This window comes from Coregonus lavaretus (genome assembly GCF_964263955.1).
Source record: "Coregonus lavaretus genome assembly, chromosome: 9".
In the NCBI taxonomy this organism is placed as follows: domain Eukaryota; kingdom Metazoa; phylum Chordata; class Actinopteri; order Salmoniformes; family Salmonidae; genus Coregonus; species Coregonus lavaretus.
In genome coordinates this window covers 56,629,226-56,645,359 of record NC_139996.1, presented here as the reverse complement: position 1 = coordinate 56,645,359, position 16,134 = coordinate 56,629,226, and the positions used below count along the sequence as shown (strand labels likewise).

At 41.9% G+C, this 16,134-nt stretch overlaps 1 protein-coding gene across 1 annotated transcript in view; it reads right to left on the bottom strand.

Moving 5' to 3' along the window:
- Nucleotides 1–16,134, bottom strand: part of osbpl5 (oxysterol binding protein-like 5) — a 139,897-nt gene that overhangs the window by 45,854 nt on the left and 77,909 nt on the right. The window contains exons 5-9 of the mRNA XM_084168807.1: nt 15,812–15,892; nt 15,102–15,203; nt 14,726–14,929; nt 13,546–13,630; nt 13,183–13,345 (exon numbers count right to left, since the gene is read on the bottom strand). Of these exons, the coding sequence (XP_084024933.1) occupies nt 13,183–13,345; nt 13,546–13,630; nt 14,726–14,929; nt 15,102–15,203; nt 15,812–15,892 (635 nt within the window). The remainder of the gene's footprint in view (nt 1–13,182; nt 13,346–13,545; nt 13,631–14,725; nt 14,930–15,101; nt 15,204–15,811; nt 15,893–16,134) is intronic.

Sequence of the window (16,134 nt, the reverse complement as noted above, 5' to 3'; positions counted from 1 at the left end):
ACCTAGCCAGTAGCCACATTGCAACATGGCGGACTCCCACAGCAAGGCGCTTCTTCTCAAGTAAGAAAGCTAATTCAGATTAATGCTATTTCAACGTGTTTTTGATTATCTCATTTATTTAAAGATTTGCCAGTGGATATCTGTAACATTAGACTCAGGAATTCCAGTTTAGCTATAAACCTTTTTCTGATGTGATGTCATTCCTTCAGATTTCATCACTCAATTGCTTGCCTACGGAGCAGCAAGAAGAACTGCACCTCCCTATCTTCAGGCTATGCTCAAACTCTACACCCCAACCCGAACACTCCGTTCTGCCACCTCTGGTCTCTTGGCCCTCCCACCTTTACGGGAGGGCAGCTCCCGCTCAGCCCAGTCCAAGCTCTTCTCAGTCCTGGCACCCAAATGGTGGAACCAGCTTCCCCCTGAGTCCCTTGCCCATCTTCTGAAAGCACCTCAAACGCTAACTCTTCAAAGAGGGTCTTAAATAATCCCCCTCCTCACCTCGAAAGCCCCCCCACCAAGCTATCTTAAGATGAATGCACTAACTAAGTCGTTATGGATAAGAGCGTCTGCTAAATGACTAAAATGTAAATGTAATTATATAGAGTGCATTTGGAAAGTATTCAGACCCCTTACAGCATTATTCTAAAATGGACTAAAATATTTGTTTTCCCTCAATCTACACACAATACACCATAATGACAAATAAACAGGTTTTTAGAAATGTGTGCAAATTTATAAAAAATAAAAATATCACATTTACATAAGTATTCAGACCCTTTACTCAGTACTTTGTTGAAGCACCTTTGGCAGCGATTACAGCCTTGAGTCTTCTTGGGTATGACACTACAAGCTTGGTACAGTTTCTCCCATTCTTCTCTTCATATCCTCTCAAGCTCTGTCAGATTGGATGGGGAGCGTCGCTGCACAGCTATTTTCAGGTGTCTCCAGAGATGTTCGATTGGCTTCAAGTCCGGGCTCTGGCTGGGCCACTCAAGGACATTCAGAGACATGACCCGAAGCAACTCCTGCGTTGTCTTGGCTGTGTGCTTAGGGTCGTTGTCCTGTTTGAAGGTGAACCTTCGCCCCAGTCTGAGGTCTTGAGCACTCTGGAACATGTTTTCATCAAGGATCTCTCTGTACTTTGCTCCGTTCATCTTTCCCTCGATCCTGACTAGTCTCCCAGTCCCTGCCGCTGAAAAACATCCCCACAGCATGATGTTGCCACCAGCATGCTTCACCGTAGGGATGGTGCTAGGTTTCCTCCAGACGTGACGCTTTGCATTCAGGCCAAAGAGTTCAATCTTAGTTTAATCAGACCAGAGAATCTTGTTTCTCATGGTCTGAGAGTCTTTAGGTGCCTTTTGGCAAACTCAAAGCAGGCTGTCATGTGCCTTTTACTGAGGAGTGGCTTCAGTCTGGCCACTAACATAAAGACCTGATTGGTGAAGTGCTGCAGAGATGGTTGTCCTTCTGGAAGGTTCTCCCATCTCCACAGAGGAACTCTGCAGCTCTGTCAGAGTGACCATTGGGTTCTTGGTCACCTCCCTGATCAAGGCCCTTCTCCCCAGATTGCTCAGTTTGGCCGGGCGGCCAGCTCTAGGAAGTGTTTTGGTGGTTCCAAACTTCTTCCATTTAAGAATGATGGCCACTGTGTTCTTGGGGACCTTCAATGCTGCAGACATGTTTTGGTACCCTTACCCAGATCTGTACCTTGACACAATCCTGTCTCGGAGCTCTACGGACAATTCCTTCGACCTCATGGCTTGGTTTTTGCTCTGACATGCACTGTCAACTGTGGGACCTCATATAGACAGGTATGTGCCTTTCCAATCAATTTACCACAGGTGGACTCCAATCAAGTTGTAGAAACATCAAGGATGATCAATGGTAACAGGATGCACCTGAGCTCAATTTCAAGTATCATAGCAAAGGGTCTGAATACTTATGTAAATGTGATATTTATATTTCTTATTTTCAATACATTTGCACACATTTCTAAAAACCAGTTTTTTTATTTGTCATTATGGGGTATTGTGTGTAGATGAGGGAAACAATTAAATGTAATCAATTTTAGAACATGGTTGTAACTTTTTTTTTTTTATTGTAAAAAGTGAAGGGGTCTGAATACTTTCCGAATGCACTGTAGCTAATGTCTCCCATAACTACTAATGTCACACATTGCATTCATCCTAGCTACTATACTATCAACTGGCTTGCTATATTAGGCAGCTCTAGATACGAGGGGGAAAATAATATATTTATATTATTTATAAAGATGATAAAAATGCAATTAGGTAGCTAGCTAGCTAGGTTGAAACTGCTGGGGAAGAGCTAGCTAGATAGCTAGCTAACTCCCACCATCAGCTGAGTTCGTCAATGTAATTAATGATAGGTTTCTAGAAATAAACTATATATTTGCTAGTTATATTTTATAGACTTAAGCATATAACACCAAGACAGATGTATAACCTTCGGGACCTCCCGAGCACCATGTTCTTGAGATTTATTCTGGAGTTTTTATTCAGGAAGATGCAACATGTTAGATAAAAATACAGGTAACTGCCAAAACAATGGAATCACTTGAGTAAATGAGGGATACAAAGTATATTGAAAGCAGTAGCTTCTACACAGGTGTGGATCCTGAGTTAATTAAGCAATTAACATCCCATCATGCTTAGGGTTATGTATAAAAATGCTGAGCAGGACATTATTTTGGCTACCATGGCTACGCCCCCATAGGATGACAATGCCCCCATCCATAGGGCACGAGTGCTTGAATGGTTTGATGAGCATGAAAACGTTGTAAACCATATGCCGTGGCAGTCTCAGTCACCAGATCTCAACCAAATTGAAAACTTATGGGAGATTCTGGAGCGGCGCCTGAGACAGCATTTTCCACCACCATCAACAAAACACCAAGGTGCATTGAAGCTGTTCTGGATTGTGGTGGCCCAATGCCTTATTAAGACACTTTGTTGGTGTTTCTTTTATTTTTGAAATGACAGAATTCATGCAGAATTGTCATCTAATTGTTACTTCGGGAGCTCGTTCTATAATACAGATATCCCAGGTAGTTGCAAAAATCTGGTAACTTTCCCCAAATTCCCTGGTTTTCCAGAAAACACAGTTGGAAGATTCATGGAATCAGGAGAGAATAAGCAGGAAAAATGAAATCCTCCAACAAGGATTTCTGGAAAACATGGGGATTTGGGAAAAGTTACCAGATTTTTTACGCTGCTGAACTCACTGTTTATTATCTATGCACAGCCACTTTACCCCTACCTACATGTACATATGACCTCAATTACCTCGACTAACCCGATTTTATTTGATCTTTCAGCTCCTCAACATGATCTTCTGCGGCCTCAATAAAATAAAAATCTGAACTCTCCATGCGTGCTCATCATTATCCTACGCGTTCGACATGCCCCCCTGCTCCTTTCAATTGTGAGAGGAAATGACGCTACTCTTTCCAAACCAAGTTTTCATAGTATTGATTCTAACGCAATGTAATTGCATATTCATTTTTCAAGTTTCATCAGGACAAGGGAAAATACTTGTAACGAGTGTTTTGTCTGCCATTCTGTATGAACAAACGTTTCCTACCAAGCCCTTTGCACTGATGTTCCTGGAGAAACTCTTGCTTGGTTGGTAGTGGGACAGGACGGATGAGTCTGAGTCTTTGGGGGTTGTTGGCACTGTGTGGGAAAACAAAACAAATTGTTACTTCAATAATACACGGTACAATGCAATGTCATATTTCCGTATACACTCCACTGTATCCTGTGCATATGCCAAATAAACTTTGATTTGATAACATAATATTGATGGAATGAGTAAATTATAGTGAGAACGTACGCAACATTTATTAATTTAACCATCAATGAATTGATGGTTGGTAACATACTGGCCATGGTCTCACCTGAGAGAGACAGGGCTCTACGCTGACCTTTTGTACAAGGAGCACGTGTTATGCTTTGTGATTACTTAATGAAGCATAACAGAAAATGCATACAGCATTACTTACCTCTCTTTCAGTGTTTGCACAACCACAACTTGTACTGCCTCAGGTTCCGTTGACATCAGACTGTCTCCACCAGTATCTCCCTGAGAAATACATGTTTGTTTTATGTTACTGTATAGAATCTTATAGCTAGGGTTTTTGGGGTGGTCCTGTGCCAAAAATGCTGTCGACCACTTAGCTAGCTAGCATTACCATCTACAAACGAAACGCACTATCATGTCAACAATCTACATATGTAGCTTTAGCTAGCTAATGTTAGCTAGTCTAAATAAAGGGATTGGGCATCTTGTGGGGTTTATGCAGTGTAGCTACATGATGCTATCGTTAGATTCCTGACTATAAAACAGTCAGAATACAGAAGATGTTAGCTAGCTAGTTAAGTAAACGTGTTAGCTAGCTTGAGCATTGAACATACTAAGGTTAGCTACTAATGTAGCTAGCAGGCAAAAAACGCAACCAAGACTTACCAGTCCATGAGAACAGTGGCTATTACGGTGTCCCTCTTCCACCTTTCAAAAATAGTTTCTGGATTGGTCATGAGCAGTCTTTCTCTCTTCTTTTTCTCTTTTGGGGTCAGATTGATTCAGATCCAAGAACATAGAATTATGATTGTTGGCATCGTCTGCTCTGTTTTTGTTTCTGGAGTCTGTAACCTTAGGTTGTAAGTAACTTTCACTTCCTCTCCAGCTTAGCGCAAAGACGCACCTAGCCCAGTAGGCCAGCCCAAGGTGGCTCAAATTCAAATTACTACACAAGAAGTGGGGCGGCATAGGGTCACCCACGACCTGCAGATTCCTGCTTTAATCTATTCCTCTCTTGTGCAATGTCTTATGAGTCATACATTGGACCTACTTAAATATCATGTTGAATTGTATTTCATGTTGAATTGTATTTCAAATGAATACATGCATACACATGTTGTTTATGTTATGATCTGTCTGCCCCCCCCCCCCCAGATCTTATTTAGGGGCTTCATAGCAAAGGGGGTGAATACATATTCACGTACCACTTTTCCTTTTTTTTTTTAAATCTTTTGAAACAAGTTATTTTTTTCATTTCACTTCAACAATTTGGACTATTTTGTGTATGTCCATTACATGAAATCCAAATAAAAATATATTTAAATTACAGGGTGTGTCACGCCCTGGCTCTGGGGACTCTTTAATGTTGAGCCAGGGTGTTAGTTTCTATGTTGGCCGGGGTGGTTCTCAATCAGAGGCAATGTGTATCAGCTGTTGCTTGTTGTCTCTGATTGGGAACCATACTTAGGTAGTCGTTTGGCATTTGTGTGGTGTGGTATCTTGTTCCGTGTAGGTTTGTGTTGGTGAACCTGTGGACTTCACGTATCGTTTGTTGTTTTTGTTCGTGTGTTGTACATCTAATAAATCATGTACGCTTATCACGCTGCGCCTTGGCCCGTTTCATCTAATGACGATCGTGACAGGGTGTAATGCAACAAAATAGGAAAAACGCCAAGGGGGATGAATACTTTTGCAAGGCACTGTATAATACCATTTTTGGATTGTGTAAAACAACAGTAATTGTGTGTTAGCGGGGATGCAGGGTTGTGTTTTAAACAAAACAACTAAAAGTGTGCTTGCTCTAGTTCCCCAAAGTCACAGCTAGGAGAGCTAAAAAAAAAAGAACCTTATAGTCAAAGTCTTCTTTGAATCATAGTGCATTGAAATTACTTAGGAACTGTGCACACTTTGGAGAGGTGTGTGGCCTCTTGTAGACAACAGTTACTCCTCTCCCCTTGTAATTTGATTGTTTTATGTTGCACCAACACCACATTTCCAGAAATAATCTTATCATGTTACTGAATGTATCCAGAGTATTTTCAGATTTCGTTACATACAAATGCAGCAAAATGGACAGTAAATGTAAAATGCACATAAAATCAACAGTGTAATGTTTGGATTCAACAACTTGTGTCCTCACCTTTGGTCTAATACTTTTCCCATAATCTCCAAGCTGTTGCCTTTCAATTGCTATCCTTGGTTATTCATATGCTTTTCATATTTCTTCTGTAAGAAACATTTCAATTTAGCCCTATCCATATAGGCCAAAAGGAAAATGGAAGGAGATGTACAGTCGTGGTCAAAAGTTTTGAGAATGACACAAATATTAATTTTCAAAGTCTGCTGCCTCAGTTTTTATGATGGCAATTTGCATATACTCCAGAATGTTATGAAGAGTGATCAGATGAATTGCAAAGTCCCTCTTTGCCATGAAAATGAACTTAATCCCAAAAAAACATTTCCACTGCATTTCAGCCCTGCCACAACAGGACCAGCTGACATCATGTCAGTGATTCTCTTGTTAACACAGGTGAGAGTGTTGACGAGGACAAGGCTGGAGATCACTCTGTCATGCTGATTGAGTTAGAATAACAGACTGGAAGCTTTAAAAGGAGGGTGGTGCTTGAAATCATTGTTCTTCCTCTGTTAACCATGGTTACCTGCAAGGAAACACGTGCCGTCATCATTGCTTTGCACAAAAAGAGCTTCACAGGCAAAGATATTGCTGCTAGTAAGATTGCACCTAAATCAACCATTTATCGGATCATCAAGAACTTCAAGGAGAGAGGTTCAATTGTTGTGAAGGCGGCATCAGGGCGCCCAAGAAAGTCCAGCAAGTGCCAGGATGTCTCCTAAAGTTGATTCAGCTGCGGGATCAGGGCACCACCAGTGCAGAGCTTGCTCAGGAATGGCAGCAGGCAGGTGTGAGTGCATCTGCACGCACAGTGAGGCGAAGACTTTTGGAGGATGGCCTGGTGTCAAGAAGGGCAGCGAGGAAGCCACTTCTCTCCAGAAAAAAAATAAATAATCAGGGACAGACTGATATTCTGCAAAAGGTACAGGGATTGGACTGCTGAGGACTGAGGTAAAGTCATTTTCTCTGATGAATCCCCTTTCCGATTGTTCGGGGCATCCGGAAAAAAGCTTGTACAGAGAAGACAAGGTGAGCGCTACCATCAATCCTGTGTCATGCCAACAGTAAAGCATCCTGAGACCATTCATGTGTGGTGTTGCTCACTCACAATTATGCCTAAGAACACAGCCATGAATACAGAATAGTACCAACACATCCTTTGAGAGCAACTTCTCTCAACCATCCAAGAACAGTTTGGTGACGACCAATGCCTTTTCCAGCATGATGGAGCACCTTGCCATTAGGCAAAAGTGATAACTAAGTGGCTCGGGGAACAAAACATCAACATTTTGGGTCCATGGCCAGGATACTCCCCAGACCTTAATCCCATTGAGAACTTGTGGTCGATCCTCAAGAGGCAGGTGGACAAACAAAAACCCACAGATTCTGACAAACTCCATGCATTGATTATGCAAGAATGGGCTGCCATCAGTCAGGATGTGGCCCAGAAGTTAATTGACAGCATGCCAGGGCGGATTGCAGAGGTCTTGAAAAAGAAGGGTCAACACTGCAAATATTGACTCTTTGCACACTTATGGAATGCTTGTAATTATACTTCAGTATACCATAGTAACATCTGACAAAAATATCTAAAAACACTGAAGCAGCAAACTTTGTGAAGACCAATACTTGTGTCATTCTCAAAACCTTTGACCACGACTGTACACAACAAGTTCACAGGAATCACTAGATGTAAGTGGACAGCCAGTTCCCAAAGATTGTGTCATTGACTGTGAATGCAAATGTGACAAGACCGTCATTGAAAATATTCACAACAATAAAGATTTGGGCATAAAAATCAATTAGGGATATAATGACTTTACCATTGAAATTGAGGACATAGACAAAATTCCTGGAGACACAATGGCAGAGACTTGCAAATCAGTGGTCGAACTATAAAAGCAATAAAAATCACTAACTTCCCCCACTATGCTAAGACCATCTCAGGTCTCATTAGGAGACGGAATGATCCAAACAAAGGCTTGGGCACAGAGCCAGTTCATTTCATTGTTGGCAATTTCCTTACAGAGCTGTTGCCTGACAATATATACAGTATACAGTGCCACTGTATCAGAAGCTTGAAACTAACTTAAAGATCTTTATGTTGACAGAAGCTATGGTTTTTTATGATAATTTAAGCCGTAATGCAACCAATTATTTAAAAAAAGAAATGTTAATAGATGCTTTGGCATGTAATCAAAGGGAATCATAATGAAGTGTCAGATTTATGTTAAAGGCAGTGCAGTTAAAAATGATAATGCCCTTTTTGTTTAAGAGCTGTTTGAAAAAAATGTCAGCCTTTTCAGGTGGGATGGAACCTTTGGCCCACATCATGACGCCACAATGTGATCTGATTATAATAGACCAATGACTGTTCATATGGGTAAGGGGGTGGGCTCTAGACCATCCTATCAGCCAATCAGGGCTGTGTATGTAAATATCTTCAAACGTGTTTCCTAACGCCCACACAATCAGACTGAGCATTTTAAGGGCCAAAAGGAGGCTCAGAGAAATACATTATACAAAATATATTTTGGAGTTGTTTTCATTAAATAAACAGTGATTTATTACACTTGTGTAATTACACAGTGATGATCTAAAATAAATTACTAAGACAGCATGGGGGCACTAAGAATCCTTAGGATGCTATTGAACAACAGCAGTTTCTATCCTCAGAGGTGATCAGAAACTCAGAGATGCTCTTTTTCAACATCCTTATGATGCCAACTTGCAACACCTTGGAAGACTATACTGATAATCACCCAATGATCAGAGGGGGGTCCTGGAACGGGCAAATCCCAGAAACTTTGGTCATTGAGCAAGGACCATCCACCCGATCCTGCAGTCACAATTACTTTTCTCTCTAAGGATTCCCCACATAAGAATCAGAACGCCACTGACATGTAGTAGTGTTGTGGCATGCGTATCAAGTGTACATTTCAGTAAATACTGTGCAAAACATGGGGCTAACATGTTAAAAGCAATTAATAAGCAACTCTATAGGCTGATACACTATGTTGATCCTATATCATATAATTATGTTCATGCCAAAATCACATAAAACAGCTGGGTTGAAATAAATAAAGCAGATGTTGACTGCGCCACCAGTAGTGTTTTCACGATACCATCATTTTGACTGATACCGATACCAGGTTTAGTATCACGATACTCGATACCAAAACGATTTTTAAAAAACGTATTAGCCAAAGACACACAATGGCACTTGATCCAGACAGATAAACTCAGTGCTCTGTTCAATCGTTGGGCATCTTTTGAGTTCAATATAATTACATTTGAATGGAAATTTTTTTAGAGACAGCCATGTATGCAGTAATGAATCAATTATACAATCAATTTGACTTTGTTTTTACCAATCTAACTACAAAACATAATGGTAATTACTTATTTGAATGGTACATCTCTATTAATAAACTGCGTAAATCAAGATGCAGCATAGGTCTATTCACAATACAGGTGAATGCATATAAGTCAATAGGAGTGTGTGCATGCATTGAGTTATTGAGTTTGTTTTAGCTGATTTCATGGGGATACAGATGAAACAATCCCTTCCATTTAGGACTTATTGTATTGGCAACTGCTAGGAGAACATATTACACTGAACAAAAATATAAACGCAACATGTAAAGTGTTGCTCCCATGTTTCATGACCTGAAATAAAATATCCAAGAAATGTTCCATACACACAAAAAGCTTCTCTCTCAAATGTTGTGCATAAATTTGTTTACATCCCTGTTAGTGCGCATTTCTCCTTTGCCAAAATAATATCAAGAAGCTGATTAAACGCCATGATTATTACACAGGTGCACCTTTTGCTGGGGACAACAAAAGGCCACTCTAAAATGTGCAGTTTTGTCACACAACACAATGCCACAGATGTCTCAAGTTTTGAGGGAGCGTACAAATGGCATTCTGACTGCAGGAATGTCCACCAGAGCTGTTGCCAGCAAATTGAATGTTAATTTCTTTACCATAAACCGCCTCAAACGTAGTTTCAGAGAATATGGCAGTACATCCAACCAGCCTCACAACAGCAGACCCCGTGTAACCACGCAAGCCCAGGATCTCCACATTCGTCTCTATACTGATGTTTTGCCAGTTTAATTGCCTTGCGGAGTGAGTTGCTACACTGTTTGTATTCTGCCATATTCCCAGTCACCTTGCCATGGTTAAATGCGGTGGTTTGCGCTTTCAGTTCTGCGCGAATGCTGCCATCTATCCACGGTTTCTGGTTAGGGTAGGTTTTAATAGTCACAGTTGGCACAACATCACCTATAGACTTCCTGATAAACTCCGTCACCGTTTCAGTTTATTCTTCTAAATTATTTTCGCGAGCTACCCGGAACATATCCCAGTCCACATGATCAAAACAATCTTGAAGCGTGGATTCCGATTGGTCAGACCAGCGTTGAATAAGCCTTATCACGGGTACTTCCTGTTTGAGTTTCTGCCTATATGAAGGGAGGAGCAAAATGGAGTCATGGTCAGATTTGCCTAAAAGAGGGCGGGGGAGGGCCTTATAACCATCCCGGAAGTTCGAATAGCAATGGTCGAGGATTTTAGCTGCCCGAGTGCAACAGTCGATATGTTGATAGAACTTCGGCAGCCTAGTCCTCAAATTTGCTTTGTTAAATTCCCCGGCTACAATAAATGCAGCCTCAGGATATGTGGTTTCCAGTTTGCATAAAGTCCAGTGAAGTTCTTTGAAGGCCGTCGTGGTATCAGCTTGAGGGGGGGGATATACACGGCCATGACTATAACCGAGGAAAATTCTCTTGGGAGATAATACGTTCGGCATTTGATTGTGAGGTATTCTAGGTCGGGTGAAAAAAAGGACTTGAGTTCCTGTATGTTACTACAATTACACCATGAGTCATTAATCATGAAACACACACCTCTGTCCTTCTGCTTCCCGGAGAGATATTTATTTCTGTCTGCGCGATGAACTGAGAACCCATCTGGCTGGGCCGATTTCGACAGAATATCCCCAGAGAGCCATGTTTCTGTGAAACAAAGTATGTTACAGGCCCTGATGTCTCTCTGGAAAGAAATCCTTGCATTGAGCTCGTCGACTTTGTTATCCAAAGACTGAACATTAGCGAGTAGTATACTTGGAAGCGGTGGGTGGTGTGCGCGCCTCCTAGGTCGAACCAGCAGGCCGCTCCGAGTGCCTCTCCTCCGCCGGCGATGTTCTGGGTCAGCCTCTGGAATCAGTTCAATTGCCCTGGGGAGAGCAAACAAAGGATCTGCTTCGGGAAAGTCGTATTCCTGGTCGTAATGCTGGTGAGTTACCGCCACTCTGATATCCAATAGTTTTTCCTGGCTGATAATAATGTAAAAAATACATTTAAAAAACAAAATACCGCAAAGTTTCCTAAGAGCTAGTCGCGAGGCCGCCATCTTCGTCGGCGCCAGAGATGTGTCGCGCTGCATGAGGCAAATGGTGGTAACACCAGATACTGACTGGTTTTCTGATCCACACCCCTACCTTTTTTTTAAGGTATCTGCAACCAACAGATGCATATCTGTATTCACTTGTGAAATCCATAGATTAGGGCCTAATGAAATCATTTCAATTGACTGATTTCCTTATATGAACCGTAACTAAATCTTTGAAATTGTTGCATGTTGAGCTTGTATTTTATTGTACTGATCAACAACATTTGCATAGAAGAAGCAATCTCCTATTTTATAAAAGAGTGTGTTCTCTTTAAGACAGTAATGATTTCATTAGTAAGGCAGAATGTGGCTGTGGAATCTAGTGGAAACCAGATGGGAGGCTAGGGAGACAAAGAAGTGAATGAGTTTTTGGTGGCGAGGGAGACGAAGTGAATTACATTTTTTTTTTTGACAAATCAGCATATTTTGCGTTATGGTTTGCATATTATCACAAATAAAGTCCTACGGTAGTGAATTCAGCTGTAAACCAGCAAAGAACGTTAGCCTACAATTAAAGCTGGAAGCTACTGGTATCGTCTTGCATTGTAAGTGTTCTAGCCTGAATGGACATTGTTTTGTAAACAGTAATGAAAAGTTTTGAAATGTCTACATGCCATGTTGCATTATTCAAGTGTAAACTTTTCTGTGCAGCATGAGTGGGGAGCTAACAATGCAGCCCAGACAGCTCTAGCAACGAATGAGTAAGTGGAGCAGGCACTGCTCTTCGCACTATAAAGGGGCTGCGCAGATACAGACTTGATCTTATCAATCACGTGAGACACATTTGACAGAAGTACCGGAACATAACAAAAATTGTAGTACCGAACCATTTGTTTTTAAGTTTCAAAAAAGTACCGAAGTTTCAGTATACCGTGCAACACTAGCCACCAGTGCCTACGCCTTTGCATGTGCTTCTCATTGTAGTAGCTCAGTGTCACTAGGCAGGTTTCCATTGACACAGGTTTATTCGACAAACGCAATGTCGCCCCAAAAAATATTTGCAACATGTGTAATAGAAACAACACATATGGGATATGTTTTCTACAGATCGACAACATTTCTTTCCGTTCGACACGGGTGGATTTTTCTTTTGTCTAACTTTCTTTATTGCGACAAATGATGATGGAAACTGTGTTTTTCGAATAAATGATGCTTGCCGAATACTTTTGAAGGTACGTGGGGCATGATATCACGTAACTATAAGCTCCACACCACATTTCATTCTAAGTGTCTACTGCTTGCATAATACTTTTTTTCAACTATAAGAATTATGTTTCTTTGCAGGACAAGAATTGTCCTGACTTTCAAGAACGGCTGAATTGCGTCGCCTTGCTTTTCTGGATGGCTGGCAAGTTTCTCTATCCAATTATTTCAGATTTACAGGAGTGCAAGTTTCACCATGGCACGGACCTTGGCGATACGTTGGCACATGAGAACTATTTGAATATGGCAAATATTAGTCAATTATTGCATTCTAGCCATGCTGGCTTCTGCGGGCTACCTGAGACATGAAACATATGTGGGAGGGCATACAGGCTGTCACCAATTTATTAATGCGCAATTTGCCTAAATGGGTAATGGAAACACTTCAACCACTACATTCTTCCTCGACACTGTCTAGCAGGCAATTGTTGCATCTATTTTCTATGCAAACTTCCTCAATGTCGACAAAAACAAAAAAATTCACTGGGCAAGTTAATGGAAACATAGCTACTAAGAGCAGTTGACTGCAGTATCTGTAGTAGTATGTGTGTGCTGCTCACTGTAGTAGCTCAGCATCAGTGAGGGCAGTAGACTGCAGTAGTTGTAGTATATGGGAGGACTCTGAGGAGGTGCTGACGTCTCCATCTCTCCCTGCTTTAGCTGTCAGCTTGTAGAGGCTGGAGCAGCTCAGAGCCAACTCCAGAGCATCCATCCAACACCGACCTGGGGTGGAGAGAGAGAGAGAGAGAGAGAGAGAGAGGGGTCAGGGGTCAAAGGTTGTCAGACACCAACAGGTGCTTGCACGCATACACCGATTGTACATACAGCCACTCAGACACACAGCTCTAATACCACTAGGGTCGTTGGGTTCTGATTATAGCACGAAGGCACACACACACAAGCAAGCAAAAAAAACGTCTCACCGTCAGACTCTGACGCAGCTCTGAAGATCAGGTAGTTGCTGGGTAGAGGCTGGGTGATGGAGCCAACATTTTCCCCTTTAGGACCCTGAGGACACCGAAGACAGAGGGGTTAACATTACACTTCCTCATGGTTAATAGTATCACTATATTGACAATCTTTATACTGCTGTGAATAATGTACAGTGAACAAAAATATAAACGCAATATGTAAAGTGCTGGTACCATGTGTCATATCCCAGAACTGTTCCATATGAATAAAAAGCTTATTTCTCTAAAATGTTGTGCACAAATTTGTTAACATCCCTGTTAGTGAGCATTTTATACTTTGTCAAGATAATCCATCCACCTGACAGGTGTGGCATATCAAGAAGCTGATTAAACAGCATGATCATTATACAGGTGCACCTTGTGCTGGGACAATAAAAGGCAACTAAAATGTGCAGTTTTGTCTCACAATGCCACAGATGTCTCAAGTTCTGAGGGAGCGTGCAATTGGCATGGTGACTGCAGGAATGTCCACCAGAGCTGTTGCCAGAGAATTGAAAGTGAATTTCTCTACCATAAGCCGCCTCCAACGTTGTTTTAGAGAATTTAGCAGTACGTCCAATAAGCTTCACAACCGCAGACCACGTGTAACCACGCCAGCCCTTGGAGTATTTCTGTTTGTAATAAAGCCCTTTTGTGGGGAAAAACTAATTCTGATTGTCTTGGCCCGGCTCCCCATTGGGTTGACCTATGCCCTCCCAGGCCCACCCATGGCTGCACCCCTGCCCAGTCATGTGAAATCCATAGATTACGGCCTAATTTATTTCTTTAAATTGACTGATTTCTTTATATGAACTGTAACTCAGCAAAATCTTTGAAATTGTTGTATGTTGCGTTCATATTTTTGTTCAGTATAATTTTTAACACTTGTAACAACATGAGACAACACAACCCAAGAGTTCTGAAGCCAGAATATGGCATTACAAATGCTAACCTAAGCCGTTTGCAAAGTACAGCAAAGCATCCAAACACAAATGCAGAAATCATATAGCAGGCCCTCTCCATGCACATGTCATGGGACAGAAACTAACAGACAAAAGAAAATACAGAATATTATGAAGCTGATAATAAAACTAAACAAATAAAGTAATCCAGATCTAGGAACTCTGGCATTGATGAGAGCTCTGTGTCTGACCTTGACTGCCCAGATGGACTTGTCCAGTGGGTGGTAGAGCTTGAAGCAGAAGCCGTCCTTCTTGGAGGGCCTCTCAATCAACTTGCACGCGTTGAGCAGGATGGTGCCCACCCAGTGGTCCGATTTAGGGGTCTTATAGATCAGCAGGACCCCCGGCTTCAGGGCACACCACAGCTTGGTCCAGCTCTTCAGCGAACCACGGATCTACCGGGAGTGAGATGCGGGTGGGGGGGGGGGTGGAGTGAGATGGAGAGAGGGAGCAGAGGAGGCCTCAATACTATTACATTATGAGTGTGTATGACACGTTTTAATGTGTCAAGGTAATATAGAACATCCCTGGAAAGCAATGGTGGGTGAGGAGATATTCCCAAATTACCTTTAGCCAGTTTGCCGTGATGACAACACTGGGGTCCTTCAGAGCGCTGGACAATTCTTTGGCTGCCCGCTTCTTCTCCTGTCTGTAATTCTTCTTCTGGACCTGCAGCACACACAGACGGAGTCTTTTAGGATGAGTCATTGTTTTGTGACTTGCAAATGACAAGACAAAACAAGTATGGCACTAGGGGGAGGTACTGTCAAACACATGGCATACATCCACACATGCAGACTTGTATTTATTATGTGCCTCTAGTTAGGGCGGCAGTGTATGTCAACTAATGATAATAGAAAAAGGGGATGATACCCCATTCTGTGAATCACACAAAGGACCAGAGCTCTTGCTTCTAAACCTTTTCTTGATGCAAACTTGATTCCTTTTCACTAGTAGTTGTATGTTAGATGTATGTTAAATGTCTCCCTATCCATTCCTTGGGGACACTTAGGACAGCACATTTACGTTCCAGCCCTGTAAAAACTAGGCTTATTCAACTCTCATTAGTTGAATCAGGTGTGTGAATGCTTGGCTGAAACCAAAATATGCTGACCTAGGGGTCCCAGAGGAACCAATTGGGAAACCCTGATATAAATATATTCAAATTCTAAATATTTTCTCCCCCCAACCATCTTAAATGCCTGTCAATATTTTTCCCGCAAGACATCCGCTCTCTGCGACCCCTTCCCGGCCAGGGACAGGAAGTGATGAGTTACCTTGAGAGACTCCTTCCGGGCCAGCTTCTCTGTGGGGGAGGAGCAGTCCTCCAGACCGTTGTTGAACATCCTGGACTCAGACTGAAGGAAGGAGAGATGGACAGATGTGAGAGAGTCAATGATAGTCAGACACACTCCTCCTCTTATGACCTCACCGATAACAGCCCCATAACCCTCTGGTCTATCCCATTCATAGACAACATTTAAATAACACACACATTTCTTCAGGGTCTGACCAGAAAAGAGTACAGCCATGCTATCTTTGGTTCTGTCTGAAACAGGAGTGCAGTGTAGTCTTAGTGTAGTGTGAGTACACAGACCCA